Here is a 15,519-nt window from a genome sequence, read left to right on the forward strand (position 1 = left end):
TCTACTGAAAACAATATAGTTCAAGAAGTAAAAGCTAAATTATATAATGAAATGTATAATCACCTCAGACCCACAAGCCCCTTGTTCAAACTCAGAGATGTTCTTTATGAGCTGTGCGTTGTAGATCCTTGAGACTCAGCGGGGAATGCTGAGTATCAATTATACTCTTCATTTGTCATCTACTTTTAGGTAACAGTTCTTCAAAATGCTGGACTGAAGGTCAGGTATTATTTACACCAAGTTAATGGGCCGTAGCATGGGCACGGGGAGGCTGAGATAAGGCTCTGAGTGTGAGAGCAGCCTGGACACACAGTAAGCTGCAGACCAGTATGGGCTACAGCAGGTCTGTAAAGGACTGGACAGACAGCTCAGTGGTTAAAGGCAATTGCTGGGTAAGTCTGAGAACCTGAGTTGATTCCTAGGTCCCATGGTACAGAAAGACCAACTCCCAAAAGTTGTCCTCTGACCTCCACACTACCATGGTATGTACACACACACACACACACACACACACACACACACACTCACTCTCTCTCTCTCTCTCTCTCTCTCTCTCTAAAAAAAAAAAAAAAGCAGGGGTTGGGGATTTAGCTCAGTGGTAGAGCGCTTGCCTAGGAAGCGCAAGGCCCTGGGTTCGGTCCCCAGCTCCGAAAAAAAGAAAAGAAAAAAAAAAGTGAATGAAATAAAAAAAATAATTGTTTCAGAAAATCTCTCAAATATTTTTAGAGTACATAATATTTTTAAAAAGAATACCTATGGGTGCTGGAGAAATGGTTCAGCAATTAAGAGCACTGACTGCTCTTCCAGAGGTCCTGAGTTCAATTCCCAGCAACCACATGGTGGCTCACAACCATCTGTAATGAGATCTGATGCCCTGGTGTGTACTCTCACATACATAAAATAAATTTAAAAAAACAAAACAAAACAAACAAAAAAAAAAAAAACAAATACCTATGTTTAGCTAATCTTTTAAGCCTGAACCTGAAATTTTAGGGAAAGACTCAGTTACAGAACTATTCAGAAACTCAATGAGGTAAACTCCAGACTTGTAATTACACAGTACTCTAAAAGTTTAAGAGGTGAGAAGGAACTGTCTCACTGCAATTTCAAAGCTTACACAGACCCTCTCCCCAAACACACAACCCTACCAAGAGTAACTGTGACAAGGTTGGCAGGAACGTGAGAAACTAACAGCTGATGAAAGTCTGCGCGGATCCAGCCACTGAAAAGGCTGGTGCAGAACGACCGACGAGAGGACAACTCCACGGTAATGTGTCATGGACATCTAGGATCATTCCTAGGGGTTCTCGGGTAAAGAAACCCTGCCAAGCCCTGACCACAGCAGGTACCAATAACCCCAGCACTAGGAAGGCTGAGGAGAAGTACTATGGGTTGCAGACTGTGGGGTTGCAGGCACCAAAGGAAAATAACTCAAAACTGTACTGCAGTTTTGGCATTTTTTGTTTTATTGGTCTTTTACTTGTTTTGTTTTAACTTTTGTTCTTGAGATTTTTGTGTTTTGTGGCTTCTTTTTTTTTTTTTTCCTTAAGAGAGAAAACATAAGTTGGTGGGTAGAAAGGATCTGGAAGGAATTGGGGGAGGAGAAAAATATAATCAAAATATATTTTATGAAAAAAAGTTAGGAACAAAAGCAAACAAAAACTATGTCCACCAAGAACAATGGTTTATCCAGATACGTTCTAACCCCAAAGCAGTATCTTTAAGGAAAGAATAGAATAAAGTAAAGCCTCCTGGGAGAAGTCAGCTCCCACACTTAGTTAACGGTTGAGAACGGGGCTGTGGCTCTACCATCTGTCGAGCCTGTTACTCTCCTGTTCTAAGCACCTACCATATCATGGTATTTTAAGATATTCACAACCAACGAATATTAACACCTGCTCCCAAAACTCTCTGGTTACGCATAAAGACAATGCTTACTTCCATGTCCTTAATAAAAATGCTTAATTCTGTAAGTCTGGTGTGGTTCTTCATCTTATTCATAATCATTGTGGAACAATGTGTTAGTCAGTCATCAAGTACATGACAGTGGACCCCCAAAATTATAGTGCCTTACAATACCAAAGTTGCTTTAGTTTATTAAGGACACACTATTATAGTCCTACAATGATAAAATTAATAATATTTCTTACAATATATCTTAGTCATTCAGCACTATATTGTTGAAAATGAGCAGAGAAACAATCTATACTAATTCTGTGGAGTACCCATTTACAACGTCCTTAATGATTCTAAACTAGTCGATATTTGTTACCCCTCACTTTTTACACACACTTGGTGAGTTCAAAGAGAAAATAAGCTTTAAATTTGACAATTTAAATCAACGATCATTTAAAATAAGGATCAGCTTTGGATCTCAATAGATTTCCAAACAAATGACAATAAAAACAGGAAAATCCTATTTCTACAGAAAATTTAAGCCTGGGTATTTCTAACCCTAACAATTCCCAACAGAAATTGCTAATAAAATTTAACAATAATTGGGCTAGTGAGATATGGGGAAAGGCACTTGCCAACAAGCCTGACAAGCTGACATCTAAGCCCAGGACCTGAGCCAGACAGAAAGAGTCATCAATTACACGCTGCTCTCAGCACAGGGCACAGCTGTGTGTATAGGCAAATGTAACGTAACAATGTAAAAAACAAGACGTTATCGGTATTTTAGACATTGACCAGGAGCTGGAGAGATGGCTCAGTGCTTAACAGCACAGACTGCTCTTCCCCAGGTCCTGAGTTCAGTTCTAGCACCCGTGCAAGGTGACTCACAATGACCTGTAACACCAGCTCCAGGGGATCTGTAAAAGGTCCATGCGATCACCTGAACAACCGCCACTCCACAAATATACATAATCTATTAACTAAATAATCATCCTTTACATTTCTAAAACTACCTCCTGGTCTCTTAGGCCAATTTTGTTTAATATAACTTACTCAAACTACTCCACTAAAAAAAGTTAACTTGAAAACAACTTAAAACAATAAAATTAATATAGCCAAAAACAGTACTTACTATATTTCATAATTGTACCTCTCTTGTGGTAGTAAAAGCTACCAGGTATCAATACACCAAAATAAATAAATATGAATAAATGAGATAAAAATTAGAGAGATCTATTTTTCTATAATTCTGTAGAATAAAAGAGGAAATAGCAGAGCAACTGGACTGAGGCACAACTCAGTGATTAAGTCCTTACCTAGCAAATGTGAGACCCATGCTCAGTTCTCAGTACTATTATACAACAACAACAGTTGTACAGTTATACCTAATACTGGCAAAATTTAATAGGATATTTGCCCACTAACATATTGACAAATATTAAAATTTAGACTTGAGAATTTTTATCCTAAAACATATACCTTGCTGGATATTACCATCTAATATGCTAACATGAGATTTCTATTTTATTAATCAAGGAGACGAAAACTGCAAGATGATAAAGTATATCAAATGATGAATTTGCAACCAAGAGATAACAAGATATTTAAAAGCATTTGCTTTGATTTCATAAAACAAAGTAAGACTGAAAGAGTCCATTTAAGATTCCCTTAAAGGGCTGGAATGGGGGTTGGGGATTTAGCTCAGTGGTAGAGCGCTTGCCTAGGAAGCGCAAGGCCGTGGGTTCGGTCCCCAGCTCCGAAAAAAAGAACCAAAAAAAAAAAAAAAAAGGGCTGGAATGATGGCTCAGCGGGTAAAGTATCTCTGTGCAAAACATGAGGACCTGAGTTCAGATCCCCAGCATGACATAAAAGCAGGCTGAGCAGCATGTGCCTGCCAGGAGGAAGACACAGTGGGTAGATGCCCAGAGCTCACTGGCTAGCAAGCCTAGACAATCCAGTACCAGGTTCACTGAGAAACCCTGGCTCAAAAGACAACATGGAGAATTGTTGTGAAAGACATCCCAGTGTTGACCTCCAGCCTTCACACACACACACACACACACACACACACACACACACACACACACACACACACTCACCCAAACCTAGGCATGCTGAAAACACACACAAAAACAATTTATTCAAAACATGGCACTCTTTCTTATAATCCTCACGTGTGGTGGGTAGAAACAGGACACTCAAGTTCAAGGGCAGCACCACCCACACAGTTGAGTTGGAGGAAGAGGACAACCTGAACTGTGCTTCAGGGGAAATCCATCCGAGACCTTTTGGCATTTCTTAATACAAAAACAAAGTCACTCTGTGATATTTTATATGTGTGCGCTTTCAAATTACATTCAAAACTAACCTGTTTGGTTGACTTCTTTGTCCCATTAAAAATCTTCCAGGCCAACCCATTGCCACCACTGGCAATGTGTCGCCCAACATCAAATTCTCTAGTGACAGGGTTTCCCATAACCGCGCTGGTGACATCGGCTGTTACTTTTGTAACAGTACTCTTCAGTTTATTGAGCATGGACTCCATGGCTGCAGTACTTGGTAGTTCAAGTCACCTAGAAACACAAAAGGGTATGGAAAACTGAACGGTTCTTACTTGTTCAGTAAGCTCAGGCACATATTCACATAAGTTCCAAAAATGTGTCCCCTCCAAAAGAGCAACACATGTAAGTTCTAAGTTGATTTTTGTCATCAGAGAACGTGACCACAAGTATAAATTTTAGTCTAGAACACACTCTTCCCAATGTCATATTCAGCAATAAATCTATACTATATAAATATGTTATGTATATTATATATATATATATATATTTAGTGTGCGTGTATGTATAGATACATATAAAATATATGAACCCTAAAATGATCTGCTAACATTTTCTAAAGTATTGGTTGGTACAGTGATGTATAGCCATAGTCTCAGTTATTCATGACATCGAGTCAGGAGGATCCCTCTAGTCCTCCAGTTCAAACCAACCTAGGCAACAACAGTCTGTTAGACTACTGAGGTAGGAGAATTGCTACAACAAGTGGAAATCAATGTGGCCTACAGAGTGAGGCCTCTCTCAGAAGAGGAAGAAGAAGGGAAGAAGAGAACGACGAGGAGGAGCAGGAACAGCAAAACAATGATAACAAAAGGACAGGAAAAAAAAAAGCACAAAAGCAAGGAGATAGCTCAGCGGGGAAAGCATGTGCTGCAGAAGCCTGACAACACAAGAGCCCACATGAAAGAACAGACACCGGAGAGCAGGCATCCAGAAGTCCAGCATCTCCCTACAGGAGAGACAGAGACAGAATACCCAGCCCTGGGCCAGCTAAGGTATCAGGCAGTGAACAAATACTCGCTCCCGCCAAGAGCTGAAGGCGAGAACCAGCACCTGCAGCTGTCCTCTGACCTGACCGCTCTTGTACCTTCTCACCCTCATGCCCCTCCTCCCCCCCTCTCTTTCAAGCCACACTCAAATGGACGAACATGAGGTCATAAAACATGCTTGACATTGTATGAGGGTTAGACATAATTAGGTGTTTTTATGACCATCTATTAATAATTGTTTAGTAAACAGAATCATCAGTAACTTTTTTAAATTAATAATTGTTTAACTTTTCTCGTTTAATAATAATCTGTTGTCCAAAGGAAGTTTTCTTCAAGCTAAAGTATCCCTAAAATATAGTCACAGGAAAATTTTTCAGAGACTACACAGGCTGAGACATTTCAAAGTAGAAGTTTCTAATCTAAAGTCAGATGAAGAAATCGGAGAGTCAAGTGACAGTGACACCTTTAATCACAGCACCCAGGAGGCAGAGACAGACAGATCTGTGAGTTCAAGCCAGCCTGGTCTATATAGAGAATTCCAGGACAAGCAAGACAACATGGAGATCCTGTCTCAAAAGAGAAAAGGAGAGAAGAGACGGGAGGGGAGGGGAGGGAGGAAGCAAAAGAGAAGAAGAAGGAAAAAAAAAAACTCAGAGAGAACTAGAGTTATCATTAGATCCCCATATTAGATTTTGTTTATTTAAGCATTGAAAGTGTTCATATCCTCAGCATAGACTTCAAAACCTCTTAAAAATTTATTTCAAATTCAATCAGTTTCCTTTCTAGCCCTTAAATATTCAATACTGCGTATTAATATTACTCTAACATTTGACTGTAATGGAAGAAAGAACAGAGAGTGAATTTGCCCTCTTAAACAACTTCCAGCACCCAATAGGCAGCATGGGTCTATGATTACAATGAGAAATACAACGAATGCTGTCCCAATTTTCTACCAAGAGGAAGGTTTCAAACCACAGGGAAAAGAACAAAAGTCTGACCAACAACCTAGCTAGGTTGAGGAAGTCATGATGGGCTCTCTCTCCTGTTCTACGGTAAGGCATAGCACCTACAACACTAGGAAGGAATCAGAGACTGAATGCTGAACTCCTTACAGTGTCAAACTACCAGGGTACTGCAAGGCCCAATAGGGGAGCTGTGACAGCAAGAGCTTCAGAGTCCACACAAGACTCCTCCATGGAGAGGGGCTCACTGACAACTATAGTAGTTAGCAGAAACCAAGGAATATCCATGCCTTAGTTATAGAACAAACCAATCCATGTGTGGTGAAATCCTAGCATTCAAAAGGCTGAGGCAGGACGATTAGGGGTTCAGGGCCAGACTCAGACAAATCAAACCAATCAGACAAAATTATGGGTCTAATATGCTTGACATATAAACAGATCCCTAAATTGAGAGATGGAAAAAACTATCTCAAAAAATAATGCACATTTCTTTTCCAAATCTCATCAAACTACAAAGTTCCAAGAAATTTAGTAAGCCCCAAAAAATAAACACAAAGGAAAACATGTCTAAAACTATCATACTAAGTAACTCAAAATCAGGATTAAGTCCTAAAAGTGTCCACAGAACAGATAAATTACAGACAGAACAGAAATAGCACATTTCTCATACTTCATACCATAAACTATGGGTGTACAGCTAACTGAACGAGGTCTGGAAAGTGCTCAAGCAGTCTTCCAGGGCTGGAGAGTTGGTTCAGATGGTGGCTGCTCTTCCAAAGGACCTGGCTTCAGTTTCCAGCACCCACTTGATGGCTTACAGACATCCTTAACTCTATTTCCAGGAAATGCTATGCCCGCTTCCAGCTCTGTGGCCACCAGACATACTTATGGCACATATACATACATTCAGGCACACTCATACACATAAAATAAAATAAATCTTTAAAGAAAAGTAATAGTTTGCCTCAAACTATATAGGTTAGGAGAAAAACTTTCAATAATCAAGTGAAATATGGACATCAGGAGAAATAAAATTTAAATTGCAATAAAGAGGTGGCAACTACTTAAAAAGCAAGATCCAACTATAAGCAGCTTATAGGAGAATACACTAAAAACACAAAGGTATGTGAAAGTCTAACAAAATGGCATTATAAAATATACCAATACAGGCACAGCAGACTTTAAAACAAATAAACACTTTGTAATGACAAAGGTATCAATTCATCCTCAATTGTTGAGTGTTTATATATGCAACAAGACAGTTTTGAAATAAATACAGCAAAAACTGACATCATTAAGAAAAAAATAAAAATCCACCATTTTGCTGGAGACATCAAGAGTTCTTAAGCCTGGCCTTGAGGCACAAGCCAGTAATCACAGCCTCCTAACGGGCTGAGTGAGAGATCACAAGTTCAAGGCTAGTCTGGGAAACATAGTGAGACCCTATCTCAAGTTAAAAAGTAAGAGGATTACAGACACAGCCAAAGGCAAAATATGAAAAAGGCATGTGGCACACAGAGGAGGGTTCTGTTTCAGTAAAAGACCAAATAAAGAGAACCGCCACACTATCAACTGTTTAACTCACGGCTTGGCCTGAAGCTCAGTGGTAGTAAGCTCACCCATGTCCAAGGCCCTGGTACCAGACAAAAATGGAAAGTGTAGGTCCTACACATCTCTGTGATAAGATTTACATGAACTCCGGACTTGCATGAAATAATGAACAACCACACTATATGGCAACCTAGAAATTAGACCTTCACAACTATTTCAGCTCCTACAATTTTCAGATGCCATCAATCTAAAAACACACAAAATGCATTTACTAGTACACATTTACTGGTATTTGAAGAGCACTGGACTAACACAGCACTTGCCTGTGTTCTACTTGCTCTGTTAGTTACAGTAATGCAAATGTAACCTACTTCCTGCTATTAAAGATTTGAACTATATTAAGTAGAAATGGATTCCCTTTCCCTTTTCAATGTAACGCTGCATTTTGTAAGCAGCTAGAAATGTTGCTATTGGCATTTATAAAAACACTTATTTGCGGGGCTGGGGATTTAGCTCAGTGGTAGAGCGCTTACCTAGGAAGCGCAAGGCCCTGGGTTCGGTCCCCAGCTCCGAGAAAAAGAACCAAAAAAAAAAAAAACACTTATTTGCTGTGCCAAGTTGCTCTCTGTGAGCATCTGCTGCTGATTCTGATAAGGCAAAAGGACACAAAATCCTGTTCAAAACCAACGTATGCACTCTTCTACCTCTGCCAGACTGGCTCCACACTGCACACACACTCTGCACCTCGTCATCCAGGAGGATGCAGACAGACGTGAATGGGATGTTTCTGTTCTCAAGCGATCAGTCCTGCGGCAGACCCAGACTGCCCAAATCCCAACAACAAATCAGAGACTTGAATGTGCCAAGGTATACAAACACTAACGTGAGCTCAAAAGGACTGGAGAGATGACTGAAGAGTTAAGAGCACTTATTACAGCAGGGCAGGGGTGACACAACCTTTCCTCCCAGCACTTGGGAGGCAGAGGCAGGCTGTGGGCCAGCCTGGTCTACACAATGAGTTCCAGGAAAGCTACACTGGGCTACACAGAGAAACCCTCCCTCAAACAACAGAGTACTTGCTGCTCTTGCAAAGAACCCAATTTTGGTTCTTAGCACCCACATGGTAGCTCATAACCATCTATAATTTCAGGGATCTAACACCTTCTTCTCTCCTCCATGGATACCAGGCACACACATGATACATATACATGTATACAAGCGAAATAGTTACATACATTAAAAAAAAAAACTAAAAAGCAAGGCATAAAAAAGATGAGCTCAAAAATGCTTTCCGGTGGGAACAAAAAAAGGGATAGAGTGTTAGAGAAAGGATCATTGTGTGCCATAATACAGAAAGATGCTAATGATGTGCACTGAAAATGATAAAACAGTCATGGTGAACACAAAAGCCAGTTCCAGAACTGAGGTTCCAATCTGAGGTAGCTAGCTAGCATCCACACAGAATCAACACTAATTACACAGGCAGGCGACATGGGAACTACCAGTTAGTTATTACTGAAAACCTCCCATGAACCTGATACCTCTATAAGAAAAAGACAGGAGGGAAATAAAGGAAAATAAACTATAAAGGATTTATTCTTCAGACAGCTGGTAAAGCATTATTATACTTGATATACAGTGTTACAAGACCCAGAGAGTAATGTTAAAGATGTTTGTCTTTAAGGCCATTGGCAAAGGACTAGAGAACAGGAAGGACAGAGGAGTAAACACTCAGACAAAAGCAGGAGAAAAGAAAATATGGAAAGACAACAGAAAAGCCAGACTACCCAGAGCACTGAACAAACCAGGCTAGAAGTCACAGAAGGTTCCTGGCATTAAGTAGATGATGAATCCATTCACTGAGCAGAGTACAAGATCCACTTGGGGGGAGCTGAGAGCATGGAAAGACCTCAGCGAACTTCAGTCTGTACAGTGTGGAAAGCCAACAAAACAAGAATAGAGACAAAGATGACCGGCTACACAGAAATGTGTTTTATAATTATAAAGTAACTGTTAGGTGATTTTGTTACACTTCACATTGCAAAGTGCTGAATTAAGGAGATAGCAGTGAGCAAGGAGGGCAGTCAAGATAAGTTCTCAGAGGGATGAGAACTTGGAAACTTCATAAAGGGAGGAGTTAAAACTAGGAATCCCACTCCTCACATTCATCTCCGAGGTCAAAACTGAAGTTCAGAAGAAACCCTTTACCAAGCTAGGACATTGAGTAACAGCTGTTTTTAAGGGAAGAGGAACTCAATTTTGGATATGTATAATCTGAGTTGTATAAATGACAGTATAAGAAAATACAGAGTTTTTGATATAGAGACCCAAAATTCTGAAACGGTTCTTCACTGAAGGTAAAACCATGAGTGAGTACTGTAGACTGATGACTTGGGAAGGGTCACCCAAGGAAAAGTACATCATAACTGCAACAAGTGGCCAAGGACAGAATGCCTGAAACAACATGACACTAACACAAAAGTAGGACAGCGGGATGCAACCTAAAACTTTAAATTACACTTGGTTGGTTGGTTTTGGGTTGTTTGCATGAAACGGGTCTCACCATGTAGTCCAGGCTGGCCTCAAACTCAGAGACCCACCGAGCTCTGCTTCCAGTGCTAGATTAAAGGTGTCCAGCACTAGAAATCTGACATGTGCAAAACCCAGGTTGGTTGCATCTTTTAAAAAAAAATAGCCTTTCAATTTTTATTTGATTAATGAAGAGAGAAATGAGCCACTTTTTTTTTTTTTTTTTTTTTGGTTCTTTTTTTCGGAGCTGGGGACCGAACCCAGGGCCTTGCGCTTCCTAGGCAAGCGCTCTACCACTGAGCTAAATCCCCAACCCCCACTTTTTCTAACGGACAAAATTATAAATAACAGAAATGTCTGCTCAAATATAAGCCATTTCTCCTCATACACTCAGAAGACATCTGAAACTCAACCATCTTTGCCCCTTAGAGCTCAGAGAATACAAATGAAAGTAATGAAGGCTGCCTGACTCTGTCATCCGGTTCAGCATTCACCTGGCTTTCAATGGGACCAACAGGTGACTCTGCTGTATACTAGATCATGCGTGCACCTGGCAAAGTGGGTAGCATGTTACATCTGACACTGATGGCAGGAGCTGAAGCAGCAGATAATTACTTGATCATGAACATTAGGTACAACAAACAATGTAATATGTAAAATTACATTTATGCTAGAATAACTCTTAAATTTCAAATAACTAGAGTCCTTTTAACACCCAAGAAAATGAAAATTGTATTTTATTAAATGTATTACAATGAACTGTTATCTAAAATACATTTGATAGTTAAAATACTTATATTTACACAGTATCAGAAGATAAAAGAACTGGAGAGAGAGGGGCAGATCCCAGAACGGAAGGAAGCAGGAAAGAGAGAAGATAGACAAAGAAACCTATCATGCCCAGTGGCAGAAAGATCAGGATTTCAGGGCCTGCCTCAGCTAAACAGTTATTAAGTTTGGGGCCAGCCTGGTCTCCATAAGAGTCTTATCTAAAAACCCAGGGTTGCTGAGATGGCGAGACCAGTAAAGACACTCACTGCCATACTTGATGCCCGAGTTCCATCCCTGGACCTACACAGTGGAAGTGACAACCTACTGTGGCAGTCTCCTCTGACCTAACGCTCACCCCACAGCACACAGACCCACACGAGTGCACACACCAAATCACGTCTCCTCTGACCTAACGCTCACCCCACAGCACACAGACCCACACGAGTGCACACACCAAATCACGTCTCCTCTGACCTAACGCTCACCCCACAGCACACAGACCCACACGAGTGTGCACACCAAATCACGTCTCCTCTGACCTAATGCTCACCCCACAGCACACAGACCCACACGAGTGCACACACCAAATCACGTCTCCTCTGACCTAATGCTCACCCCACAGCACACAGACCCACACGAGTGCACACACCAAATCACGTCTCCTCTGACCTAACGCTCACCCCACAGCACACAGACCCACACGAGTGTGCACACACCAAATCACGTCTCCTCTGACCTAACGCATACACCATAGCACACAGACCCACACGAGTGTGCACCAAATCACATCTCCTCTGACCTAATGCGTACACCATAGCACACAGACCCACACGAGTGCACACACCAAATCATGTACTTTCAGAAAAATTATGTAAAAACTGAAAAGGAAAGGAAAGGAAAGGGAAAGGGGTGAAAGAAGGAAAAAGTGTAAAGAAGAGATGAAGGAAGGAAGGGAGAGGGGAAGAAGGGGAGAGAGGGAGGGAGGGAGTAGGGAAGGAAAGGGAAATGTAAGCGGAGCACAGCACAATGTGTGAAAACGAATTCATGAAGTGCTTAAGAATTCTACAAGACAAAGGATTCAGACTGGCAAACACCTAAACACCCTGGGTAATCCACAGACCTACCGACTGTCTAAGGACCTATGGACCTCTAAGGAATCAGAATCTGGATCTTGATCAAACCCTGGGAGACAGATGCACAGCATGTACGAGACTGGAGTGTCTTACTATATAATATCCAATACCAACTCCACTGCAGCCAATGCCAATACTAATACTTACTGTATGATGGTCACTACTGCCTGTCAATGTGACTGGGTCTGGACCAACTAAGGGACAGGCCTCGAGGTGGCTCCACAAGGGTACTTCTTGGGAGAGTTAACTGAGGAGATGAAGACTGTCCTGTAGAGCTGGCAGCCCTTCTAGAGACAGCCCTGATGTACAGAGAGTGGGCCTTTTTCACCTGCCTGCTTTCCTTCCTCGCAGGCTACTGAATCTACCTTGTTGCTGCCACTGTAGTTGCCATCTGTCTTAACTTGTGTTTTGTTGCTATGAAGAGACAAGGTAACTCTTGTAAAGGCAAGCATTTAAATGGGGCTGGCTTACAGTTTCAAAGGTTCAGTCCATTATCATCATGGCAGGAAGCGTGGCAGTGTCCAGGCAGACATGGTAATCCAGAAGGAGCTCAGTGTTCTACATCTTGATCCAAAGGCAGCCAGAAGGAGAATGACTCCTTCTGCACTGGGCAGAGCTTGAGCATTAGGAGCCCTCAAAGCCCACCCACACAGTGACATACTTTCTCCAACAAGGCCACAGCTATTCTAACAAGGCCACGCCTCCCAGCAGTGTCACTCCCTGTGGGCCAAGCATTCAAACATACGAGTCCATGGGGACCAAACCTATTCAAGCACTACGCCATCCTTGCTGACAGCAGAACCCAGTTTCTTCCGCCTTCCAGTGTGGACTGAAGACAAGCAGTCCTCCACGAATACCCAAAGTCTTCCACAGTAACCAGGTTGGCCTCTCCAGCATGCAGATGGCCAATGCTGGACCGCCTCAGCCTATGATGGAAGGCAACCTAATAATCCTCGTCTAATATATACTGATTCTGTATTAGAGAATCCAACTCACACACTCGTCTAACTCCTCATCTATGATAGGGGTGGGGGGTCACCAATACCTCCTAGTTGACTGTTATAGGAATTAAAGACGATGATACATCTAGAACACAGTCCATTTCTGGTGCATTTAGTAAGCTCTCAGTGAATACACTCAGTTAACAAACAGGTACACGGTATCAGGAGGTGAGAAACATGACTATGGGAGCTGCAGTGGTGTCCTGAGAACACTTAATAAGGGGGATCTATACCGATCAAAGACTATTTGAAGTGGACTGAATGATAAACAGGCATTAACCGGGAGTTTGGAAAAAGAACATTTCCGGGCTCTTGTGGACACTTCCAGGAAGTATAACCAATAGCCATGTGCCTGGAGGAGGAACAGGAAAACAGACGGTGGACACAGTGACAGGGAAGAAGAAGACTGCCAAAGGTACTGTAGACATGAAGCTAGACGAACATACGGGGGGAAACAGTTGTGCAGGAGTGAGGCTGGGCATTGGCAGGGAGGCAGAGGCCTTTGCGAGTTCAAGGCCAGCCTGGTCTACAAAGGGAGTTCCAGGACAGCCAAGGCTTACACAGGGAAACCTTGTGTCACAGAAGCAAAGCAGAACAAAACAAATCAACAACAACAAAGAAAGAATTTCAGTTACTCCAACACAACTGAGAAGAGGCAATCGTGATCAGATCTCTATTTTGAAAATGTCAACTCTAGCATAGAAACTACGGGAATTAAGCACCCTAGATGCAAGAGACCAGTGTGGCTGGAACAAGAAGGTAATGCTGAAGATGAAGAGAAAGAAGATTCAAGAAAATCAATAGGACCTCCTAAGAGATGGCTAACAAGGCATAATAGGAACAACAAATTTCAACTCCTACAGAACAGGATCAAAACATAGTATGACGGCCCTATTTTTTTTTCTTGAGAGGATAAATCACAAATTTCAATTATATCAACATGATATAATTCCCACATATAGAATGAATTCGTAGAGCAGTGTCCTACTGTATGGAATTACAACCCACCTGTATTACATATGCAATCGTCTCTTACAGACAAAGTGAATAATCTTCACATGTGCGTAAGATCTATCTGAACAGAATAAAGGTCCATATCTTCAATTAGGTTCCTTTCCTCTACATAACCACGATCCCCTTCTCCTCCAACCTTTATTAAGGAGGGGGAAAGCCTTCAAAGTCGAAAAGGAAATCTTTCGAGCAAACACCAGACACGCTGGAGTTTTATAATGGCTGACTGACTTACAGCATTTTTGTTAAATTGCTTTTTTCTGAACTAAGGCGCCCGGCTCAGAAAACTTAAATACAGTTTTTTTTTTAAAAAGTGTCACCACACAAACAATCCCTGGTTTTGATGTGCAAAAAACTCTAGTTGATAATTTACAATCAAATCACTTTAAGTCGTTGGTCTGGAGTCTCATCAATCCAGTTAGGAGAGGGAAACACTGGTGTCCTTAATTAATGATCACAGGTAATGCGTCCAGGTGAATCCCCAGAAGTTTCTGCAAGCTTTCTCTGTCTAAACCTTCCTCTGTAGCTTAAACAAACAAGCGGACAGGAGCCCCCGACGGGGACTTCATTCTCTCAAACCTTATCTGCCCCACCCACCTCACACACAATAACCGTCCAGGCCAGAAAGACAACTACCGACAGAAAAGGGCGTCCGGAGTGCAGGGCCTTAGCTGGTGACCCCCAGCTACCGGAACCGAGTTTCAGAAACGAGGGGGGCTGTCTCAGCAGTCCCGGAGCAGTATCCAATTTCCCAAAAGGATACCGAGATCTCCACGGCGGAAACCCGAGCTCCTGCGCCGGCTCTGGGGACTCTCCCCAGCAGCAGAACGACACAGGCACCGAGTCTCCCGTCGCCTAAAGGCCTCGCCTGGAGTCACTGGCCTCTCAGATCCGCTCCCTACCGCTTGTCACTACCTGGGTCCGGCTTCCCGGGCCACCCACCGCCGGCCCGTCCAACCCGGCCCGTCCCTAGGCAACAGTCGCCAGCCGCGAGGCCCGGGGAGGCCCGTAGCCCATTAGCTGGCCGCTGACCCAGGTCGCCCGGTGCCCGCGACAGGTCACTCACCTCTCAGCCGGCTACCTGGAGGGGCGGTGCTAGGGCCCGTCCCCCGCCCGCTCCCTCAATGCCTCCGGGCTGTGACTGCTCGGGCCGCGCGCCTGGCCGCCACCGAACGCTTACTCCATCTCCTCCGCCACCCCCGAGGCCGCAGAACCCCGAGACCGAGGAGTAAAGGGGGAAGGGAGGGAAGGGACTAGGGAGGAAGAGCACGGTAGGGGGAAGAGCACCGAAAGACCTGCCCGCTCCTGCATGACGTCACTTCCGGGCGGTTCGGAAG

The 15,519-nt window shown here is 42.7% G+C and overlaps 1 protein-coding gene across 5 annotated transcripts in view; it reads right to left on the reverse strand.

The window, feature by feature from the left end:
- The window catches only part of Scyl2 (SCY1 like pseudokinase 2), a 52,899-nt gene extending 37,419 nt beyond the window's left edge, over positions 1 to 15,480 (reverse strand). For 2 of the 5 annotated variants that reach the window (NM_001434548.1, NM_001434550.1), the window contains exons 1-2: positions 15,249 to 15,479; positions 4,265 to 4,469 (exon numbers count right to left, since the gene is read on the reverse strand). In NM_001434548.1, coding sequence (NP_001421477.1) covers positions 4,265 to 4,441 — 177 coding nt within the window. In that variant the 5' untranslated portion in view covers positions 4,442 to 4,469; positions 15,249 to 15,479. Of the gene's footprint in view, positions 1 to 4,264; positions 4,470 to 12,641; positions 13,524 to 14,179; positions 14,247 to 14,945 lie in introns of all 5 variants that reach the window. The other 3 variants (XM_087557125.1, XM_087557123.1, NM_001191780.1) reach the window with 3 other exon arrangements.
- Positions 15,481 to 15,519: the final 39 nt, after the last annotated feature.

Source organism: Rattus norvegicus, chromosome 7 (assembly GCF_021556685.1).
Source record: "Rattus norvegicus strain SHRSP/BbbUtx chromosome 7, alternate assembly SHRSP_T2T, whole genome shotgun sequence".
NCBI classification, from domain to species: Eukaryota; Metazoa; Chordata; class Mammalia; order Rodentia; family Muridae; genus Rattus; species Rattus norvegicus.